Genomic DNA, 23703 nt, shown 5'->3' on the forward strand with positions numbered 1-23703 from the left:
CTACGGCGCGAGGACTGCGTGTGCCAGCCGGAGACTGGCATCTCCCCAGCACCGCCGCTCCCACTGCTCCCGCACCCTAGGGAGCGCATCCGCACCCCAGGGAGCCCCGGTCCCAGCAGGAGCGGGGACAAGGCCCCGTCGCAGCGGGGTGCGCTGCGGAGGCGCCTGGCAGGGCGCGAGGACTGGGAGAACTGGGAGAGCTGGGTGCTGAGCTCAAAGGGCGGGCGTGGAAAAGAAGCTGAGCCCAAGATTAGGGCAGGGTACAGGGTATGGGATCGGGGGGAAGGCAGCCACAATGGGATGGGGACATGGGCACGGGGCTGTATTTAGACCCGGTCCATATTTAGGCCAGATCTGTGGGTGCAGGCTGTTGGCACAGTCTCTCTTTAGGCCTGGTCTGCCTTTAGGCCTGGCCGGTATCATAGAACCGTGGAATCATCCCCGCTCTGCTGGCCCCACTGGCACTGAGCCCCGGCCTGTAGCTCTGCTCCGTCCTGCAGCCCTGGCTGGAGGCTCAGCCTGTGCTCAGGCCCAGTTTGTACTTGGGCCTGGTCCATATTTAACTGTGCATGACCTGTAGGGCTGCTCTCCTGGCTTGGTTTGAGGCTAGGTCAGGTCTGTAGGGCCTGTGTGTAGGCCCCACATGCAGGCCCTGTTCGTGCATATGATCATACACAGACCTCATGTGTCAGCCTCAACCAGTCCCATGTACAGGTCCCATACGTGGGTCCCATACACAGGCCGCATATAGGGGTCCCTACACAGGTCCCATACACGGTTCCCTATACAGATCCCATACACAGACCCCATACATTGGTCCTATATACAGGTCCCATATGGAGGCCCCATACACAGACCCCATACATTGGTCCTATACAGGGGTCCCATACACAGGTCCCATATGCGGGTCCCTACATAGATCCCACACACAGACCCCATATATTGGTTCTATACATGGGTCCTATACACAGGTCCCATACACGGGTCCCTACACAGACCCCCACACACAGACCCCATATATTGGTTCTATACATGGGTCCTATACACAGGTCCCATACACGGGTCCCTACACAGACCCCCATACACAGACCCTGTACATTGATCCTATACACGGGTCCCATACACAGGTCCCATACGCGGGTCCCTACACAGATCCCATACACAGACCCCATATATTGGTTCTATACACTGGTCCCATATGTGGGTCCCATATACAGTCCCCATATACGGGTTGCATACACAGGACCTATATGTGAGTCCCATACACAGGCCCCATACACGGGTCCCTACACAAACCCCATCCCCGGTCCCCATACACTGACCCCGCCCACACCCAGGTCGCATTACAACAACCCCCCCCCCCCGCCCCGCAGTGGTACAGCCCTCCCCCCGCGCCTCTCCCCCATGGCACAGCCCCGGCAGCCCCGCTCCCCCTCCGGCTCGCAGTGGTACGCCCCACGCCCCCCTCCCCAGGCCGGTGGGGCGGGCCGCGCGTGCGCAGTGCGCGGCCGGCGCTCAGCTGGGCTCTGTTTACAGCGGCGGGGCCGGGGGGGGCCCGGCGGGGTCAAAGCCCGGAGGGGGGGTTCGGGGGCGTCCCGGCCTCAGCTCGGCCCGGTTCGGTTCTCACAGCCTGCGCCTGTGGAGGTCGGGGGACGATGGGGAGGGGGGTCGTATATTTGGGGTGAGGGGGTCGTAATTTGGGTTGGAAGGGTCTTAATTTGGAGTGTGGGGGGGTCGTAATTTGGGGTGGGGGGGGTCGTAATTTGGGGGGTGTCATCACTTGGGGTGTGGGGGGGGTCATAATCTGGTGTGAGGGTTCATAATTTGGGATGGGAGGTCTTAATTTGGGGTGGGGTGGTCTAAATTTGGAGGGGGAGTCTTAATTTGGAGGGGGGGGTCTTAGTTTGGGGAGAGGGGTCTTAATTTGGGGTGGGGGTGTCATCATTTGGGGTAGGGGGTCATAATTTGGTGTGAGGATTCGTAATTTGGGATGGGAGGGTCGTAGTTTGGGGTGGGGGTTTATAATTTGGAGTGGGGGGGGTCTTAATTTGGATAGTTCGTATTTTGGTGTGGGGTTAATTTGGTGGGGGGGGAGTCTTAATTTGGGACGGGGGGTTGTAATTTGGGATGAGGGGTTCCTAATTGGGTGGGGGGTTAATTTGGGGTGGGGTCTTGATTTGGTGGGGGTTCGTAATTTGGGGGGAGGAGTTCTTAATTGGGTGGCGGGTTAATTTGGTGGGGGGAGTTTCTTAATTTGGGCTGTGGGGTTCTTTGGGCCGCCCTGGGGCTCTGCCGGGGTGAGGAGTTGTGCTGGTGGGCCTTGTGCATTGTTCTGGGGCTGCTGCGGCGCATCTGCTGCTCCCTGCTTTGTAACAAACCGCTTTAATTTCATTGTTCTGTTTCAGGCGTCTGAATGCAGGCACTCATGTCAGCCTCGTTTGTTTGTTTTTAAGGAGGAAGATGGCAACAGGCAACTGAAGGGATGCTTCAGCGCTGGAAGGCGGCTTGATTCGGTACCTGTACTGTGATCATCATATCTGCACGGGAGCTTCGTGCCTGCTCAGAGCTGTGGAATTCAGCGTTCGGCCCGAGGAGTGTGAAAAGTGCAACTGTGCGAAGTGTGGATGGAGAGGATCTCGTTTTAAAAGGTTTGTTACAAGTAAATCCTGCTCCAAGTCTGTGTGCTCTCTCCTAATTAGAAGGAGGCAACACAATTAAACGAAAACATGGAATTACTTGAGGAGGAATTTGAGTGAGGCAGTTCTGTGTTCTGCTTATAAAACATTCATTTTATTGGAAGGCAACTAGTGTTCAGTAAAAGTAGTAAATTCAGAAATAACTGACACCTGTTACAGCTTGGATATTCCTTGATCCCATTAGAAAATGTCTGCTACTTGTAGAACGTGGAAGAACGGTTGTTGATCACAAAGCTGAGCTAAAACCAGGTCGGACCAGTTGTCCCAGTGGGGATTGCATACACTGGGAGGAATTTGATTGGCATCCGAAGTGGAACGCCGTTAAAGACTGTGGATTTATGCTTTAAATCTGAAAACACGGATTTTAATTGCAAGAAGAGCTTAAGTGGAAAAAAGAAGCAAGTGTAGGAACTAAACGTACGAAAGGTCAAGGGAATTAACACCTTCAGGGAAGAGAGTATTTTAATGCAGTGTTAGAGGGAGTGTATTAAAGACAAAAGCAGTCCTCAGTGTACAGTTGCAGTGTGATGATTTGTATATAAGAGGGGAAAAAAATTGAATTGGCTGATGAACCCACCTAAGCCTTAAATCTGTGGTGTTTCCACTGTGAAGTAATACAGCACAGTAGTTTTCTGTAGAGAAACTGAAGGAGTTACGACAGAGAAGCAAAGGGAGGCTTTTTTTTTTTTAAAGTTGTATTAATAGTCTAAAACTGGATTGATATGTTTGAGACAAGAATGTATTAAAAACTGGCTTGAGTTCCCTGTCGAAGTATGTTGTTTTGTGTGTCTCAACAGCAGGTAGTCAGGATGGTATGTTATTTGAGTAACAGTGAAACTTTCTTAGATTCCTGCAGGGTTCTTTTGTTTCCTCTGAAAATGAAAGTGTACCATTTGCTCTCTGCTGAATGTAACAAATAAGCCCCAACAATTTAGCTGTAGGCAGATCTTCTGATCCCAGGAATGAATTCTAAAGCTGCTGCTTCTGTGGTTATTATTGTGAGCTACGAAAGGCATTGTAAATAAATGCATTTAAAAAAAAAAAACGGTGGTGCTTTCTGAAAAGGGATTTTTTTGTAGGTGGGGTCAGGGGAAGGAAAGCTAGAAGAATTCAGAGTAATAAGTTCTTTTGTGTTCTTCTCCCTGTATATTTTCTTCTTTAAAACCTGCAGATACTGTACTGCATGAAGCATATATCTCTACTTAGTATTCTGCACAGGCAAGGAGGGTGCTTGCTTTTTTTTCCCCCACATCACGGGGTCTGAATTTGACGCTGGAGATGACAGGAAAATCAGAAGTGTTTGTACTTCTTAAATCTGTGTCACTGAAGTGTTTTCAGATTGGGGGCTAGCTCATCTAGGAGTTAGGAGAACCTAAAAAGTTCCACTGGCTTCAGTGGAACTTCTCTCTGCAGTTGCTGTCCCTGTCATTGTCCTTTACTGATGACGATGGTGCCAGCTCTAAAGATGAGCTGTGTGGAAGTACGTTTGCTGAAGAGAGGAAGCTTGTGCTTATGTCTAGGCCAGAGGTTTTTAACCTCCATGAGCCCCAAATCCTGATGTTTTCTTTGAATGTGCAACTTGAGATTTTCCAGTTCTCCCTGCTTGTCTCATGATTTCCCCTTGACACTCTTGAAAATAAAAGTCTGCATGTGGCAAGAGCTCTGGCAGGGAAGCCAGACTTGCGTTACTGCTCGGATTTGCAACGAAGAATGACCTATAAGCATAACAGCTAGAATAATCTGTTATGTAAAAGGGTTCAGTGGAACAGCTGACACGCTCGTAACGTGTTGCTGTTGTTTTAAGACAGGCGTTGCACATCTGAATTGTCTGTTATGATTTTCCCTGCTAGTGTCAGGTACTAGATGCCAGATCTGCTGCATTTTGTTCTTTGCTGTTTGACAGGGCAGGGTGGTGCTGGTAATGTTTTTCTGCTGCTTCTTGTCCTTCATGTACCTAAAGGTCTCTCTCAAAGGACTTCATATGCAGCAGCATAACTTAGCATTCAAATGCATGCTCTATACCTCACCTTTCCTTTTTCTTGTTTAGTTCTAGTGTTTACAGAAAACTTGAAGATGGGAGGTGCAGTGAGTGCAGGAGAAGACAATGATGAGTTAATTGATAACCTGAAGGAGGCACAATATATCCGGACAGAACTGGTAGAGCAGGCATTCCGTGCCATTGATCGAGCAGACTACTACCTGGAAGAGTTCAAAGACAATGCCTACAAGGACTTGGCATGGAAGCATGGAAATATTCATCTTTCAGCACCCTGCATTTACTCTGAGGTGATGGAAGCTTTGGATCTGCAACCTGGGCTGTCGTTTTTGAATCTTGGCAGTGGCACTGGCTATCTGAGTTCTATGGTTGGACTCATCTTGGGTAAATACCTTTTCAATCATGTTAACTACTTTCATTAGTTCTAATTTCAAAACTTTTTTTGATTTTTTTTTAAGAGGGAAGCATTCTTCAAGTAATGAAACAAAATGTTAGTAAAGTGAACAGTGCACTAATCCAGCTGGCCAATTCATCAGGATTCTTGCAGCCTTCTTTCTGGAACTGGATGGTGTCCAGATTTTTGTGGCAAGTTGGAGCAGGCAGCAGTGAAGTTACACGGGTGGCTTTAGTAGATTCCCGCAGGACTGGGCACAAACTTGGGTTTGTTGCCAGTTAACTGAGATCCAATTTTGGTTCTTATCAACATATAGGTGGGAACAGCTTGTGGAAGAGCAGTTAGTGCATCAGAACTGGCTTTGTGACTGCATCTACAGTAGGTACGAAGCATCAAAGAACAATTTTGTAATTGCAGCTTGCCCTGAAGTATTTCTGGAGTATTTTTGAAGTGATCGAGTCAGTTCTGAATAAAAAGCATGAGTTGATAAATAACATCTGTTTTTTCCAATTTATTTTTGTTGTTAATTGAGGTATAATTTGTGGTCACTCTTCCTGTTTCCTTGGATGTATTGATTTTTAGTATATCAATAAGGAGGTATAAAATAATATATTTCTGAGGGCTTTATTAAAACATGCAGGCTATTCTACACTTGAAGGTTTCTTCCAGGTGGTCAGTTTTACAATAATAGTATTTCTTCACTATTGGTGTTCTCGTCCTACAGAGGAATTTCCTGCATAGTTAAGACCAAATGATTCAAATTGTTGCAAAACACCTTTATTTGCTGACAGGAGCTGCGAGTGTAGGGTTGCACTTCCCATTGTAGTAGTAAAACATCTGGCCCTACACAAGCACTGACTGGCACTCAAGGAGTAATCTGATACAGGAAGTAACCAATGCTGTGTTCAGTTCTGCTGGATTTTGTGGTGTTGCCTGTTGCATTACCTGTTGCCTGTTTCTTCGAAATTTTTCAGGTCCTTTTGGTGTTAACCATGGCGTGGAGCTCCATTCCGATGTGATTGAATATGCAAAGCAGAAATTGGACTTCTTCATCAAAACAAGCGACAGCTTTGACAAGTAAGAACGTTGAATGCCTGTTCAGTTTTGTTTTGTGTGCTTGGCTGTAGTCGTGGCAGTTCTTGCTCCCATGTGGCAGCTCTGGATTCAGGGTAATCTGAGGATTCTGGCTCCTTAGGCTTGCTGAGCTTCAGTGTGTGACCTTCTAAGCTGATGCGTGTTTGGGGGGTGGTGGTGGTCAGAAATTGCTGTGGTGTTTTCAACAGCAGTTCTGATGGTGCAGAGCTTAGAACAAGCTGAAAAGGGTTGCTTATTTTAAAATGCAATTGCAGGTAACAACTTGAAACCCACAAATGACAGTAATAGTTACGTTTGTGATCTGAGAGCATGCATGGTTATTCAGAAAAATATGAACTGATTTTTGTGGTGACCTAATGTGTCTTATCTGAGAAGAAGAAAAATGGTATTTTAAAACAGGAAGGTATTTTTATAGTGATTAAGTTAGTACTAAAGCTGCTTGGGATTTGATTTATGTTCTTTCTTACAACATCCATTCTGCTGCTGTCAAAAGTAATAACTTTCTAGCAAGATAACCACTGCCAAAAGCAACCTCAGCAATGAAAGTTGTAGCTGTCATATTTTTGGATCTGTCTCACAGTTTGTTCAGACATGGAAGTAAAATATCTCTGGCTACCTGGAAGTCATCTTGTTGTGGGAGGAAGAAAATTAGTCTTTAAATGCTGGAATTTAAACTACTCCATTTTGAAATTGCTGTTACTGCAGTACTGGAAAGCTGCTGATGAAAGGGCTGTATTTTCCTGATGTTGGCAACCGACTGAAATTTTTCTGCATGGAAGGTGCTTGCACATTGATGTCCCCACCTCCCCAGAGAGTCACATTGCTATTGTTTGAACAGGTGTTTTTAAGGGAGGCTTTTCTCTTCTCTCCAGACAAGTAAAAGCAAAAGTCAGCTGAATTCAGAAATCAACACGACTGGAAAATCGGCGTTGCTGAGAGAAGTGGCTGCTGAGTTGTTATGCTGCTAAAACACCTCATGTAGGAACTGTTAGCCAGCTGCTAGGAATGTCTAACATGCTTGGCAAAAGCAAAAAGCTTCAGGAAGTATCTAGGAAATAAGTAGGTGCTATACTGAGGTGCCTCTCAAGATGCTGGTAGACAAATGGATATGTTGTACAACTTCTATCAAGGTCAGCCCTGAAATGTAGAGCTTAAAGCTTATGTAGATTAGTGTGTGTAAGAAAAACAGAAGTGTCATAAAATTACTCATTTTGCTTCTAAACTAAATCAGAAATTCAATGGACAAAAATTCTTATGAAGGATGAAATCAAGCTGCTTTTGAAGCTAATGGCAAAGCTCCCATTGGCTTCAGCACATATATTTCTGAAGCATCAAGCTTCCCCAGAACATCTGAAAACCATATAAAAGGTTTTGAAAATGCCAAACAACTGGTACAGTAGTCCTCGAGACTTCTACATTTAGAATTGCAGGCCAAATGTTTATCTTTAGATATTATAACTGAGTCAGCATTAGCTAACTGAAAATAGCTACTTCTGAAGTTATATGCAAATCAGGTGTGAAGTCTTGCATCAATACCCTTTGGATATTTTTACCTATGAGCTCTCACCTGAAGGTTTTTGTGGTTTCAGGATTTCCAGCTGTGGTCTGTTCTGGCAATCTCTAGAATACAAGGGCTTGGGAGGAGAAATGCCATGAAACATTTTTTTGAGTATTCTTCATTCTCATTTTTTCCAGAATCATGAAAGTGATTCATTTGATATATTGTAATATTCCTGTATGATACACAATCTTCTTAACTTTCAGATTTGAATTTTGTGAGCCGTCATTTGTTACTGGCAATTGTTTAGAGATTTCCCCGGACTGTACTCAGTATGACCGTGTTTACTGTGGTGCTGGAGTACAGAAGGAACACGAAGACTACATGAAGAACCTGTTGAAAGTTGGGGGAATTCTTGTCATGCCTCTAGAAGAGAAGGTTGAGTGCCTTTCTACTCATGTTCTTCTTCCAGTTACTTTTAATTCTGATTTCAGCGTAGTCAGTAGCTATTCCTTCAGTTTGCACTTCTTACCACTTCTTTTGGTTCAAAACTGGGAGAGAAGTGGGAAAGCTGGGCGACCTAAACTGCCAGTGTACATATTCTGTGCATATGCATATTCAATGGAAAAAGATACTTGGGGCCAGTCCCATCAGGAGTTCTGAATTTTCTGGAGGGGGGAAAAAAAGCAATCCTCTTTACTATCTAATTTTTTACTATTACAGTTTCTAGTACTTTAACTGCTTGTCCAGGTAGAGGAGTTGTTTTTTTCTGTTTAAAAAATCTAATTAGTTCACACACAGAAAAATAACATCCTTGTTTTGGTTTAGTTAACTAAGATAACTCGTACTGGTCCTTCTGCCTGGGAAACCAAGAAGATTCTTGCTGTTTCGTTTGCTCCTTTGATTCAGCCCAACCACGCAGATTCAGGAAAATCAAGGCTTGTTCACTTGCGTGAGTACAAATGTTCTTGGCTATGGGGGAGATTTTGTCTGCTCTTTGTTCATAAGATGCGTCTTGCTTCCTTGTTCTTAACATCACTATCAATCCTTTCCATAAAAATTACTCCATCTGCTTCCTTCTTTGAACAGTCTTTAAGACTCCTGTGTTGGATCCCAGTCTATCTTGGAGTCTATCTGCTGCTAGAATCAGAATTGCATAATTAAAATTCTAAATATAAATGATCTGTTGTGAAATAGTACCGAAGCTTCATGGGATATTTGGTCATTGTCTTTGCGTGTTCAGACATCTATTTCAGTCTGGAGTCATGTACTGTCACGGTTCTCAGGCACTGTGCCATGGTGATGGAAAATAACATGGGCAGTACCTGTGAACAAACATCCCCTACCCAAAGGCTCTCACTGCCTAGCAGTTAAGAATAATCCTGAACCCGGAACACTTGAGAGAAGTAAATTGTGCAATTTCTGGTTCGTTGTTTGAAATGCAGTCATATGCAATGGCCTCAATCTTCAGATTAAGACTTTGTTGTAGAGAGGCCTCTTAAGAATGCATGAAGACAAAGATACTCATAAAGAGATTAGTCAGGCTTTGTTCTTATTCTGGAAAGGTGTCTTTGTGTGACAAAAAGCACCTCAGTAAGCAGTCCGTATGGTACCATAAAGTCCACTAAAAATGTGTTTGAGCATACTTTTTATGGTGTCTTTGTAGAGAGACCTGCATTTATTACATGCTGTTTTTTTCTGATTCATTCATCCAGATCACAGGAATGCTTGCTTTTCAGTTGAAGATGGTTTTGATTTTTTTAGCATATAGATGTATGCATTAGTATATTACTTTTTTCTTTGTGCTGCACGGGTTATGTTATGCATTTATATACTGGCAGCAAATAAGCGCAGAAGACAGTAGTTTTCCAAGCCGTTAATGTGGAAAGTATTTTTTAATACAATAACTTGATGTTTGCTTCTAAAGTTATTTTTACCAATAGATTTCCAGCCAGCCTTCACCCCACAAGTCTGAAGCAGTCTTTGAAGAGCATAAATAGTACTCGTTTTGTAAAAGAACAACTTGGCAAAGCTGAAATAACTTCACAATAGGAAAGTCATTGTGTGGAAGAGTTAAATAGACTTCACTTCTAGTTATCTACAGTAGGAAAATATATTGGTTATTAACTAGTCACAGTATCACTCCCTAAATCTACATTCTTATAATCTTTAAGATGTGTATATTAAAATAATTGTGAGGACTTGACATCAAAACACACAACTCTTCTTTCATCCCATTCTTTCTCTCCAGTTAATGAGAGAAATGCGTAATTAAATTTTGTTTGGAAAGTTACAATACAGTTTATCGGAGTTGACAGGAGCTGAATAGAGCTGTTTTTGAAATCACAGCAGGGAATTCAAGTGGCCTGATTTAATCTGAGCAAATGCAGCTTTTCCTGTGAGTGCTCTTGAGGGGAATTTCTCTGTATCTGTTCATGGTTTTCATTCTGTTTTAGCCCCAGTGGCTGTTCGCAGCCTCCAGGATCTGGCTCGCATAGCCATCCGAGGAACCATTAAAAAAATTATACATCAAGAAACAATGAGCAAAAATGGAAATGGGCTGAAGAACCCCCCAAGATTTAAACGAAGACGTGTGCGTCGCCGTCGCATGGAAACTATTGTTTTCTTGGACAAAGAGGTCTTCGCTAGTCGTATCTCCAACCCATCAGATGATAACAACGGTGAGGAGCTCGAGGACGAGAGGCGAGAAGAGGAGGAAACCAAACCCTCTGAACTAAAGCCAGATCCCCCTGTAAACTTTCTGAGGGAAAAGGTCTTGAGTTTGCCTTTGCCTGATCCCTTGAAATATTACCTGCTTTATTACAGGGAAAAGTAACTTGTTCTAGAAAGTGGGGAGTAGGCAGAAAATAAAGTACTACTTAGGGCTTGACAAATGTATACCACTTGCTTGCCTGCTAATGTGACCACCCAAGGCAGTAGGCTAGCTGGGGAATGTGGCTGCTGTATACTTAAACATTATAGCTTTTTTTTTAAGTTTCCTCTTTCTTCTTGGTTGTGTGCTATAGTTTGATCCTACAGCAGGGATTCCTTAGGAAGCAAGTTGGTGAAATGCTTGGCTGCTTACAGAAAGGAGGATTTAATTCCCTGAAACTAACTGCAGAGAGATGTTCTAAAAATCTCACGGCTGCTCTACCGAATTGCAGTTTTTAAATGTTGTTATATTCTTAAGCAGTTCCCTGAAGACCTTTGCTGTCTGTGCACTCTGCCGCTCAACCTGTCATGTATTTTCCGTGGCGTGTGTTTAATGAAGGTTGAAGATTATTAGTAAAAAGCTGACCCAGCAAATCTTTTTCTTCCAGAAACGTGAAAAAGCACAACTTTTACGGATAAGAAAGAAAAGAATATTTGGTGTTACTCTTGAGGCATCCAGGTTTTGAATGCAGAAGGAAAGCATCAGCTCCCCTTTGGTTGGTCTCAGTTTTGCTTTTAAACAATATATCAGTTTTCAGTAAAAGGTAGAAATGTTTTACAGAATATTGGTTTGATTAATGAGAAACACCTCTTTTAGTGAATTACAGTTTAATGAGATGTGAAGCTTTCTTTTAAAGCCGTGGAGTCAGGTGAGGAGTTGTGAAGCTGATTAGCTTTGACAGGATGCTCGTGTTGTCAGGGTTGTGACTGTAGTCTCTGGAAATCTTTACAGAGTAATTCTGAATGGGGACGAGGGTAGAGAGGAGATGCGTAGGAGAGTTTGTGACTATTGCCTGTAAAAGCAGAACCTGTAGATTTTGCAGTTAAGTGTGAGAACTTGCGTCTGCTGGGCTGAACAGAGTGGAGTGCAGGGCTCCAGCCTGGGCGGAGTGGCTTGTGCCCTGGGAAATCAGCCAAGCGTAGTTTTGCGGAGGGTAAATGGAAACTGCCTAGAAAGCCAAATCGATGCAGTTTGTAGATGTTCCTTTGCGTGCCCCGCCATAGCAAGGTGGCTAGAAGACAGCTCGTGTACATCTAATCCATATACAGTAGGTGGAAGGAGGTTGATTGTCTCAGTAGTTTTTATTCCTGCAGCGATGAAATAGATGCTTTACCAGACTTGCATGGAAGGACTTTACACCCACAAAACTGCAGACTGTAGACTTTTAATTTTTATTCCCCATTCTTCCTGTAATGCTGATGGAAGGAGATACTGTGTTTGGAAGGGGAAGTTGACTTGGTTCAGCCTGTTTGAAAAATCTACTTAAATCAGCATAGGCTGGAAAGAAACCTTTAAGGTTGCTTTGATGAGTAGTACTCCTAAAGCTAGGAGTAAAAAACAAACCCTCAGTAGATAACAAAGCTGTTTAAGAAAAGGGTTGGCCCATCAAAGCACCTAAGGTGGTGTCACTTTGATACCTGTTTTGAAGCTGTCTCCTCAGTTTCCGAGGAGGAATGAATGAAGACTGTCCTGCCAAAAATACACTGGGTGTTCAGTTAATGGTACCGAGTTGCACAACTTGTTTAACAATGGTGTTTCAAAGTTCTATGGAGCTTTGAAAATGTACAGATAACTCTCGTACATCTAAGCCCAAGCTGGAGAACTCTTCCTCGCTTAATAGGCTTTTTTTGTCTTCTAAAATATTATCAGAGTCATGTGGCTGGTGGCCATGTGATACGAAAGAGTTGTAGGCTGTATTTTGCCTCAAGTTTCCTAAGTCTTCACCTCTGTTCTAAATGGTACCCCAAGCTATCCTGCTCCCTCAGGTTTCTGTTTGTGCATTTGGAATGGGGCAGTTATGTGGCCACTGAGCTGATGGTTTCCTGCAAACTTGCAAGTACCCATCTTGTAAATCTGGCAACCACAATTAATTTTTTTCCCATGGATGAAAATCCTGAATATGGTGATAAATGGAGGTGTAATCGAATCTATATGGAGTTTCTTTGTGCTTCCCTGAAGACTATCATCTCTGCGGGTGTTAGGCATTTCTGCTTAATAGCTGTCCTACCAGGTGGGCACCTTTCTGTATTGTGGCACAATTTACATGTCTCTGCATAGTAAGTACAGGGGGCTTCTTACTTTTGGCTAGCAGGTTACCTTTTGGTTTATCAATTGCAGAGTTTTTCATGGAGGTTGTGAAGAAGTTACTTAATTTAAAAAGAGACTTTTAAAGTTCAGGTCATGCTAGTAAACCTTGCTGAGATAGTGTTAAAGCTGACTGAGGAAGAATCTTTTGTTTAGCCCTCTTTGATTTTTTTTAACCACACCCCATCCCCCAATTTTAAAAGATATTTTATCAGATTTTTCACCAGATTTGCCTTTTTATTACATTTGCTAGATTTTTGTAGTCTTCTATAAAATGCATAAAATACTGCTATTTTTCCTGGATACGGTTAAGTAAATATATATACAGGAAATGTATGTTCTAGGTTGTCAGATTGTCCCCTTGTCCAAAAAAAACCCACAGATCCAAACAAACCTATAGTAGAATTTTTCTGTGTAATAAAATTGTGAAGTAGTATTGCTTATAGTGTATAAATGAAGGGGAACCATAAATGCATTTTTCCCTGTGCACAAGCATTTGCACTGTAGTTTTGTATGCGTTTTTAGCAGAGTAATTGTAGCATAATTGTTTTTGTATAGCCTGTAAGCTCTCTAGGAGTTTTATCTGCTTTGACTGTTTCTTTTTGTTTTAAGAAGTTTCTACTTCAATTGTATCTGACTCCTTGTAGGTTTGATAGTGCAGTAAACTTGCAAAAAGAAACGAACTTCAAACTGCTTTAATCATTAGTGTGTAAGCTGAAAAATCTGTGTATAGAAACAAGTTAAATTGGCCTGAGGCATGCAAAAGTGTTACACCATTTAAAAACTTTCATTAATAAGTGTTTCTGTATCAATAAATTCAGTAAAGACTTTTTAGCCTTCTTAACATGGCTTTGCATCGTGTTGTGATTAGAATACTTTGTAGATAAGTGCTTATTTCCATAATTGAAGGTTAAGACACTAGAACACTAGAAAAAGCACTTAATAATATGGTCCAGGTGCATAGTTTTAGATGAACTCAGAATATAATCAAAAGAAACCTGCCCATCTGATGATTTCCAAATCCGTATGTAATGGACTTGTGCAAGATGTGTTTTGGAATCAGTGTACACAGCACTGATCTTGATTTTAATAGAAAAGAGAGCTCACTTACCCAGCTGATAGGCTTGTAGACAACAGAGACATCAAGAGGTCATCAGGTCTGTTCCTCTGCTTTGAGACAAGATCACCAAAAGCAAACACGACAGTACCTTGTTTAATGCATTCTGAACTACTGCCATTTCTGCAATTCCCCTTTCATCTCCTATGCTGTTTCAGTGCTTAATTAATGCAGGTTTTTAGGAGCTAGTTTCAAAGCTTTCTTCTGGTAATATTGAGAATAATGCTTCAGCTGTAATAGAAAGCTGTTCATAATAGCAAATCCAGCTGTTGGCAATTAAATGTCTGTTCACCTTTATTCCATGTGATAGTTCTTTGTAGACTGTTTCTTCCTGTTGTCTGTCTGTATGATAGATGTCTTTCTACAAGCTATAAAACGAGCCTAGTACAGTGTTAATGCATTCCTTCACACGATGCTTGCTAGAAGAAAAAATCCTGTCCTGTTTTGGAAAGCCATGGATGTGTCACATCAAGTAGATTAAACTTGTCAAGACAGGTAATGTTTATGTTCACTTCCTACTGAAAAACACATCGCAGTTCCCTGGAAGGTAGTGAACTCTTCAGGGGGTGTACTCTTATGAAATCTTTTTGCTGGGACAGAAGTGATAGTTAAAAACAAGGGTGCTTAAAAGAAAAAGCAACACCCACACAAAAAAAAAAAGAACAACAACAAAACAAGAACAACAAAACTCTTCCTTGTGTTCTTCCAGTGTGGAAAAAGCCTTTCTAGCACAGGCTGCAAATGCTGAAGCACAGGACGCAAGCATTAACTTTTGTTCTTGTCATTTAGGAGTTAACTCTTGTTTTTTCTTCAGACCTGCACGCTCCTTTTTTTTCTTAAACAATTTGTCATGTTGTTGGAAAATAAAATGAATTGATGCAAATGAAAGGGAACTGTGATCATTAGTGTTTTGTAACATCTCACAAACATCCCGTTTGTCATGAAGGGGAGATAGGGTAGAAGAGGAATGCTTCAAGTGAAGATTGCTCCTAAGTAGATTTGGGTTGCAGAACTTGCCTTTATGCATTCAAATTATTCCCTGTCGTATGGCCATTATTAAATCTGATGCCTTTGCCAAATATCTGTATCCCACAAAAGAAGTAAATACCCATCCATCCATCTGGAAGCTGTCATCAACTGCACAACCAGGCCCTGAACATTGCAAAGACAAGTGCGTATAGAAACATGACTGATGCATAGCCCAGTTCTCTTAACATTATAAAGAAACCTGGAAGGGAATGAATGTTTTTTGCAGGTGGTTGATTTAGAGCTCATAGTTCATGCAGCCGGACATAATCGGAGGCAGAGGGCAGAAGTGTTGTGTTTGTGAAGCATCCAACTGTGCGACAGAAGATGGCGAATTTCATAAATGCTGAAACACGGTTAGAAGAGAGTGGTTTTGCTTATTTTCCTAGAAATACTTACAGAGCAGCTCCTAGGTAGTTATCCTGTCCTAACAGAGTTCATGTTTTTGGAAACAGATGGCCCGGGGACCAGAGCGGAGGACAATATGACTTAATTCTTGCAGATTTCAGTGACATAACCTGCGTCATCTTTTTTAATGCACATGCAGGAGGGAGCTGCACTTGACCTCTCAAATCGGAATTAAAAGCTGTCACTTACCTGGAGCACTCAGGGTGTTATTTAAAGGCTGGAGCAGATGCTGATTCTTTTACGACCTGTTTTGGTAAGAAAGGGCTGGGTGGCCACTAGAGGACACTATGCTCAAAAGCATGAGTTGGTCCTCGGGGGAATGGGGGGGAGTTCAACAATTTCCCTGGTTTTCAAAGCGGTGCAAGTGCAAACAACCAGCAGATTGCTTGAGCATCAGAGGCAAGAAACCTGCTGCATAATGTCCTTTGCTGGCCAGAAGAAAATAGCTTTTACCGTGTATTAAATGACTCCTGCTTAAATTTCTAAGTGCTCGAGTATAATGCATCAGCTATTGTATAATGGCAATTTGTCCAACGGCATATGTGTCAGCAGAAACTAAATACCTGCAAGTTTTCTGGGTGAGGAGGAGACCAATAATCTTATTATTTTATTCTGGAAGGTGCTTTCTAAGCCTTGATTTACAGGGCCATTGAGAGGGAGACTGGCAAAAATAACCACCTGAAAAGAAACTACAGAGAACAACACTTGGACCACAAATGCTCAAGTGACAAAGTATCCCAGGGGAAAAGAGAACCAGAGAGGTGATGTCGCTGTGGTTAAGTACCATTTTGCCATGTTAATTGTTTTGCAGTTCACACCGTAAGGCAGACTTGTAGATTCATAGAGAACTTTGGGTTGGTCCTCCAGGTAATATGAAATGGTGCCGCGTCTGGACTTCCTAATGTGGCTTTATATCCTAACGAGCCTTAATGTTTCACATTTCTGTTAAAACCATGCATTTGGGATCTTGTATAGTAATAACTGAAAACTTAAAGACAAGCCATTGGCACTCTTAAGCTTCCTTATAATGGTAAAAATGATTAATTAAAAGGGGAACGAGTCTTCCCTTTTGCACCTCAATTTTCTTATCCTTCAATGGGATAAACAGAAGCCTGTATTTCCTGCAGGAGTTACTGCAATTCAAACGTGGTTGTTTCCATTGTTTCTCTCCCTCTTCACACCTCAATTGCCCTTTGTTTTTCCAGAGCCCTAACATTTTTCTAAATGACATCTTTATAGTGTGAAACTACATTAGCTAAAAAGTCTTTGAAATTAATCAGATTTTACTGTGTAACATGACAGAAAGCATGCAGTCAGGGTTTTTTTCTCTTTATTTGCAGGTTATTTATCTTTGTTAGCGGTCTCCCTTTTAAAATCCCTTATCTGTAGCACTCCAAGTTCCCACAAATAGTGGGAGATGTATTTTACCAGATGTTATACATACATGCAATAACTATCCTAAAAGTCATACCGCCTGCTACGTTTGACAGAGGCTATTAGATAAGATGCCATCCTTAGTCTGCAGTGAGTGTTAAGGCAAAAATTTTGACATAAAAGCATGATCCCAGGCTATTCGAGCCCTAGCAGTTTTTTGTCGTTGTCCACAAAGGTGCATTCTGTATGCTTTTAGATAAATGGCTAAGGAGTTAACCTGCTGTTAAAAAACAAGAAACAAGGCAAGAATAAATCAAAATTAAGACTTAAGATTTCAACACCACGATTAAAGAGAGGTGGGAACAGTCTGATCTTCAATGATGTACATAATGGCAGGGAGGGTGGGCGGTTGGACTGTCAAACTGCCTTAATTTAATTGCGAACACATGCTGATGAGTCCCCTCCTCCCGGACCTCAGGGCTGGGAAACTTTTTTGTCAGCTCCCTGCAGTTCAGAATTGAGGAAAATACACTCGGGCAAACACCATGCTGATCAAATCTTCAGCTCTCCTAGGCTTTTTGTGCTTTCTCCTCTTGCTTAGTTTCTCCTGTTCCTGCCCCAGTCGCTGCCTGTGCTTCAGGACTACGGTGAGATGCATGCATCTGATGCTGGAAACCATCCCCGACATCCCTCCCCAGACAAACATACTGTGAGTAGCTATTTCATTTTACTGCCTTTCTTACCTGCTTGGTCTCTAGGAAGGAGAAAGAAAAAGCCACGGCTAAAGGCATGCTTTTTCTCCTTTTTGGTGCAGAGTTGTCTGCACTGCAAACTGTTTCAGGCTTTTAGAACATAGAAAAGAAACTGCTTCTTTTGGCATCAGTTAATTGTTAACAGGACAATCGAGGGAGTTGAAAAATGCATGAGAAGAATGCCATGAAATCCCTGGAAGAAGGTTTTGGAGAATCAAAGGTCACAAATATTAAACTGTGCTTATAGAAAGGTACACAGTTTATGTTTGAGAAGGCTTTGTATATGGGTGTAGGAGAGAGAGAGGAAATACAGCAGTTCGGGCTTTTGTCTCTACAGAACAAAACACCTAATTTTTCATAAATACAACCCTATTTCTTTTGTAGACTTTAAATTTTGGCTTTCCTGTTTCAATCTGAACTATACAAACCATATGTAAGGTTTATTAAGAAAACAGCAATCGGGGCATCTCATAAGCTCCTTGAGAAGTAAAAATATACCTGTTGGGCTTGCTGTTCCTTTTGGGGAGGGAGCTGCTGGGTGTGTCCATTCAAACAGAAAAGGTGTAGGAAAAGGGCATGTAGCACTCCCAGACTTCTGAACAGCTCTTAGTGACAGGTCCAGAAGAGCACCTTCCTCTCATTCTGTATAGTATATCCTATTCTGTGGTATATCCTATGCTTAAGAGTGTCTTTAGGATGCAGTGGCGAATTTTCTGCAGTGACAGAATTTTCTCTTTGCACTTTTCTTAGCTGATCCCTTAGTTTGGAAGACCTTTTTTTGTAAATAGCAGGAAAGACTTCTCAAAAATTCATCTCAGAACCGTTAAATCACTGCTGATTGTAAAGCTTTTCCAACTCTAGTGGGTTGAGAAGCTGTTCTCTGTGCCCATAACAAACCAAATTTGGTCTCAGCCAGAACATCTATACGAGCGTGTCTCCTGTAAACATTTCTCTAATAATACTAATGCGATTTATCTGCTGGCAGCCTAAGGAGCATAATGCAGGCAGGATGCTGGCATTTTAATTGCTGCCATCCAGATCTGCTTGGGTGGATGGAAAAAAACCACAGAGGTCCTAGCAGGACTGGCACAAAGGAAATGCCTACTCTAGCTCTAGCTGCCAGAGCTGTGCTGGTGCAGAAACTGATGGCAGCTGGGCTACGTGGGACTCACCCCGACTTGGGGCAGACCCAAATCTGGACTTGCTTTCTGTTGAGGCTAATGATGATGTAGTTATTGTGCAGAGTAATGCTGTCTACTCTGTGGTTTGTTGCACGTTAGCTGGGTTGTAGCTATCTGCTCTACAGTAACTTGCAGAGTTTCCCTCTCCAACTTGTCACCAGCCTTTTTCTCCCCTTACAAGTTTTTCTTGAATGGGAAACTGGGGTTTTAAGCATTAGCTAAATGGTATAGGTGTGAGGTATGAAAGCAGTCATATTTCAAGATGAGATGACTGTCTTTATAGACTGGTATTTTTGAGGGAGTTTTATCTGGTATATTCTCTTCTAATACTGCCTGCATAATTATAAGTAAAACCCATACTGATAAGTAGTGATTCCCATAGATACAGAATAATAGGAGCCTGGTAAGTTCTCTGTTGGCAGATCACGTGCCTTTTTACGGTGTGCAGCAAGTAAAGATGCTGACTTTCTGGCAATCTTGAGGATTTAATGTATGTAAATGCATTTGCCATACAGCATCCCATTGTATCTGTTATAAATACCATTTGAATAATTAAACTTTAAAAAAAAAAAACTGAAAGATCAAAGAATGCTTCTTAACCAAGGCCCTGACTACTCCAGCTTTTAGGTACGTTAATCTTTCTCTTGGGAGGAGAACTGTTACTGCTCAATGCGAACACTCAGAATTATAGCAAGAATATCTGATCGTGGAGTTATTCTGAGTAGAAAATGTGGGATTGTGATATTTTCCACATTTGCCCTTTGGTATGAACAGGACCGAGTCTGTGACTGCAGATTCGAACACCGATGCGAGGCTCCAGCTCTGTTCCCTCGCCGAACAGCTGCAGCTTCCAGATGGGCTTTGCTTTGAAGTCGGGAGTTTGGGACTTTCTGACTTCCGTGACTCCGTGCCACCCTCTCTCGAACAATCCTTGAAGAGCAGGGAAGTCTTCTAGCCGGCACACGCTGTGCTTCAACAAGCCCTGCTGGCAGATGGCCCCCTCGGGGCGGTAGCCAGCTGGCGTAACTTGGAGCAGCCCATGGCCGTCTCTGAGTGATGCTGGGACTGGCATGGAACCAGCTCCGGGATTGATGAGCTGTTACTGGCTCCTCTTTGGTTGCCGTTTCCCTCCTCCCTTCCCAGTCCCAGCTGGGTGCAGCCGAGGATCTGGCCCAATGTCTGGTTTTAGCAATAGACTATTTGTCTTGGGTAATGAAGTCTGCTCGTTTTATCCCGAGCAGAGAATAGGATGGCAGGAATGGCTACGTGTGTACAGATAAGTAAGCTATAAAAATTTGTGGTGTTTAACTGTAAACGTATTTTGGCTGCTGTCTGTTCAACTGGAACACGATTATCCAGATGTGATCTGCTGGTTACCGCTGGGATTTGAGCAGTTTCTTTAGCCAGCAGCCCAAAGAAGGGAACAGCTGTGAAACATACACTCCGAAAATTTCAATAGGTCTTTAACCTTCGAAGTCATTTGTTCTACAGAGTGACATTTGAAACAATAAACTTTGAAACGTGTGGGCACGAGGGGAAGAAATCCATGGAAAGAAGTTCCCCTCTGGCTGGCAGCTAATGGATTGCAATCCAATTATCCGTGGGTTATTCTCCTTTTTGCATTATGCATAGCACGTAATGAATGAGGACTTCCAGAGAAACGTAGCTGAGGGCACCAGCAAAGACGGCGCAGTAGCTGGGATGCGAACACACTGCTGGCATGAACGGGAGGTGACCCAGTTGTTCGCAGACCTGGTCGCTAATTGGGCAGCGTGGGCACGGCCACTTTGGCGAGCTTTGTTTCCCATCATTGCTGTGCAGCGTGCCGCATGTTGGCTGCCTGCTCGGTTCCCCTTTTCCTCCAGTCGGATGTTACGCAGCAGGAGGGAAGGCTGCGCTGGGACAGGCTGCAGCACTCTCTGTGTGTCTTAAGAAGCATATTTGCAAGAAAACCATCTACATTTGTAGGGGGAAGGCTTACTGAGCAAATGAGTTCTTGGAAATGCTGCTCCCATTGTGGTCTCTGTCGTGCGCTTTCGGTCTCTCAGATGAAGAATGGATTAGTCATTTCCTCTGCCTGTGATAGTCTTAGATGCAGTCATTGAATGTACACCCACACATTCTGGATGTTCCAGGTGTGATCTCCTTCCGACTTTTGCTGCAGTATTTAATCATCATTAAACCTTTGGAAGTGACCAAGGTCTTCTGTATGTTCTATTTATAAAAGTTACTTCATCAGAAGGAAGATGGGGAGGGAAGGTATTTGAAGGTTTTGTGTTTTTTCTTTCCTCCCTAGAAGCATTCCAGCATCTTTTGGTGACATCATCCTAACTCTCGGGTTTGTGGTTATCTCAAGTGTTTAGAAATCCTGTCTTCACTGACCTGTAGTGCCCCTTCATCTGGTTCTCACTTCAATATCTGCACTTTCCCTGACTGCCTTGGTCTCACAACATCCTTCTCCTCATACTTGTACCAGGATGTTTTCCTGTGCTCTTTAAGGCCGCTTTCTCAGAGTGGGCTACATCAGTAGAATGGAGAAATCAGTATTTTTTGGTGAAAGAATGCATTTATATTCTGGTTAAAGACTGAAATGGTCATGCTCTTAAGAAAGAAAAAAGCCAACATCTTTGCTGCAAGGGACTTGGTATTTAAAAATGCCATTAACAGTTCATTTAAGCTCACATGGTGCTACTGCTTTTTGGGTTCACTAAAAAAATAAATATATCTTTACACACTGAAACTTTCTTTTATCACTTCTGGATCAGGCTCAGTATACAGTTCAGGAGGAGGGAATATTGTCATTATTTGATGTGGGCAATATCTTGAATAGATGGTACAAAGGAAATATTCATTAGGCTAAGAGACTCCTCCTTGCTGACATGAATATCCAAGAATAGATTTAGCTCATTTGATTCGGATCAGACCGTAATCTCCATACCAGCTGTTAATACATAATAGCTCAAATTATCTAAGATTGATGAGGTCAACAGTTTGCTGTGTAATCTTCCTACTTTAATACGTGTTCAGGGCCAAAAGTGTGTTTTGGAGGTGTTTTGCGCACCTGCCTTTTACTGGTGAAAGCTATGGGATGCTTGGTGGCGCATGGCAAAATGATTCCGGCAAGGAAGAAGCACCAGCAGATGCCTTGTGCAACTCTTCCAGACACATCGTACAGCCCGACTTCCTCCAGACCCTGACCAGAGTCGCATCTTTGGTATCTGGGCTTCCAGGGGGGCTGTGGGGAGTGCCCGTGGTGGTCCCAAACCACCCAGAACTGCCAATAACCACTTTTTTTTTGTATAAATGAGTGCTGTAGTCTTGCACAGTTGAACACGTGCCTGTGAGTGTGTGCTGGCTTGTGTGCACAGAAGAAGGGGGATCAACACAGCAGCAGTCAACGCACCAAGCTGAATTACTGTCGAGCTCTTGCTCCGGCTGATGAAGAGGGAGCCCTTTTAAAAATCTGCCCTGTTTGTGGGTGCTGAAATTTTAAAAAGCTTTTTTCAGGAATGCCTGTGGTAAATTCTTAATTAAAATCTAGCATGCCCATCCCTCTTTCAATCTGTAAGAAGTGTACAAAAGGGAATAGCAGCTTGTTCTGCAGCACGAGGCTCTCTGCATATGCTTGCTCTTCTCTGTTTCATCCATCATCTTACTATCTTCTTCATCAGTATTTCCATGCTGAATGTATTTTCCTTCCTCTTCACTCCTCGGAGAGTCAAATCTTGATGTCTTAAACTGGAACGCCCCAAAATAGCAGAAACTTGGCTCCCCAGCCCGGAGCCCCCCTGTGGTCTCCTCTCCCTAGCAGAGATGACAACGCTCAGCTGTCCTTGTAGGGATTCACAGATGAAGGCTGTCATTTATTAAAGCCGTTTGGGGTCTTGTGTGCAAGAGGGACATTCCTGAGCCGGGGAGCTGATGACAATGAGTCTGGAAGACTTCATTCCCATCTCAGCAAGGCTGTTTTCCCTTCCTGCCAGCACTGTAGCTGTTTGGCAGCGTGGGGGAACCTGCAGAGCTGACTGCGATGTTCTGTTAGATAAACGAGCATCTTCCTGACAAGTGCTCTGGCTCTTATTATAAGTGGGAAACTTGACTTAAAAATCATGTTTAGAATGTCTTACACACCCCAGGAAAAACTGGAAGGAACCTCGATGTCTTATCTCCCTTTGTAAAAACAACCTTTACTCTCAATGTCTTTGGTGATAATGGCTGGTTGGCTGCCACTTACCCAACCACTTCTGGGTTAAATGGCCCCAAACTGACAGCGCCATTGCTGTGCGCAGTGTTTTGAACACAAAAGATACTTCAGTGAAGCAAACCCAGTAATTTCCACAGAACTGCAGTAAAATACCTCATGTAGCTAATTATCTGGTTAGGTAACAGTAATATATATCATTCTTTAAAAGCCTAAATAAGTTAAACAGAAATGGAAGCTTCTTGTAAAAGCTGTAGATTGCTTTATATGCTAATCATTGTTAATTATTTAACACAATGATTTCAGGAACGATTGCTCTGATAACAGCTGAGAGGATCGTAAAGATTTGAGTGTAAATACCTGTGTCCCCAGGCCATTTGCAAATTCTCTCTTTCTTGGTAAGCCTCGGGGACAGGGCTGAGAGTTCCCACAGTCAGGAAAGGTGAGTTATTTCACTAGCAGATCCGAGATTATCCATGCATTCCATCCGGTTTTCTGCCAGAGCCGTGGTGTTTTGGCACGAGGATTTGGTGAGATTTTCTGCAGAGGCAGTCAAGCTGCTGCTGTCTGGAGGGATCTGTGCTGAGTGGTGCGGGACAGCCGCTGTCCCAGGACACTGGGTGTGCGCTGGTTGTGTGAAGGTAGGAAAAGGTCTGGGATCCTCTCTTGTAACCCCAGGCTGTCAGCTTTGAAAGCATGGGGGAGAGTTAAATCACAGGGGACTTCCCCCCGGCCACCCCCCCGTTTTGCAGATCCCAAGGTAAAGGAAGCAGGCGGGAGGGAGGGAGCCCAGCTGCTCACATCCACAGCAGCTGGGACAGGCTGGCACCCGAGCAGCTGCGTGGTGGGTCCTGGTGAAAAGCACGCTGCTTTGTTGGGAGAAACATCAAGTTTCCAAAGCGAGTACCCTGGGAATAGGGAGAAACAAGCGTTTCTGTGTAAAAAGGA

General features: G+C 43.2%; 2 protein-coding genes across 7 annotated transcripts in view; both read left to right on the forward strand.

Annotated features, from left to right (window-relative positions):
* Positions 1-1484: 1484 nt before the first annotated feature.
* Positions 1485-14706, forward strand: PCMTD2 (protein-L-isoaspartate (D-aspartate) O-methyltransferase domain containing 2). Of its 2 annotated transcripts, none has more exons than XM_080558004.1 (7): positions 1485-1681; positions 2454-2648; positions 4744-5076; positions 6061-6163; positions 7946-8117; positions 8508-8631; positions 10136-14706. In XM_080558004.1, exons 3-7 carry the CDS (start codon positions 4770-4772, stop codon positions 10513-10515), a joined length of 1086 nt encoding a protein of 361 aa, XP_080414130.1. In that variant the 5' UTR covers positions 1485-1681; positions 2454-2648; positions 4744-4769; the 3' UTR covers positions 10516-14706. The 2 variants fall into 2 exon arrangements, with proteins under 2 accessions (XP_080414130.1, XP_080414129.1); XM_080558003.1 differs by having other exon boundaries at positions 1495-1644.
* Positions 14707-14854: 148 nt separating this feature from the next.
* LOC308178850 (peroxidasin homolog) overlaps positions 14855-23703 on the forward strand; it is a 45788-nt gene continuing 36939 nt past the window's right edge. Inside the window, exons 1-2 of one of the 5 annotated variants that reach the window (XM_080557994.1) lie at positions 14855-16008; positions 17223-17330. In XM_080557994.1, the coding sequence (XP_080414120.1) occupies positions 17278-17330 (53 nt within the window). In that variant the 5' untranslated portion in view covers positions 14855-16008; positions 17223-17277. Of the gene's footprint in view, positions 17331-23157; positions 23198-23703 lie in introns of those variants that run through there. The other 4 variants (XM_080557991.1, XM_080557992.1, XM_080557993.1 and 1 more) reach the window with 4 other exon arrangements.

This window comes from Anser brachyrhynchus, assembly GCF_964034855.1.
Source record: "Anser brachyrhynchus genome assembly, chromosome: 16".
Lineage (NCBI taxonomy): Eukaryota > Metazoa > Chordata > Aves > Anseriformes > Anatidae > Anser > Anser brachyrhynchus.

Coding starts and splice junctions, on each gene's coding strand:
- PCMTD2 (XM_080558004.1), top strand. CDS start 4,770: ATGGGAGGTGCAGTGAGTGCAGGAGAAGACAATGATGAGTTAATTGAT. Junction 5,077..6,060: donor TATGGTTGGACTCATCTTGG/GTAAATACCTTT, acceptor GAAATTTTTCAG/GTCCTTTTGGTGTTAACCAT. Junction 8,632..10,135: donor ATCAAGGCTTGTTCACTTGC/GTGAGTACAAAT, acceptor ATTCTGTTTTAG/CCCCAGTGGCTGTTCGCAGC.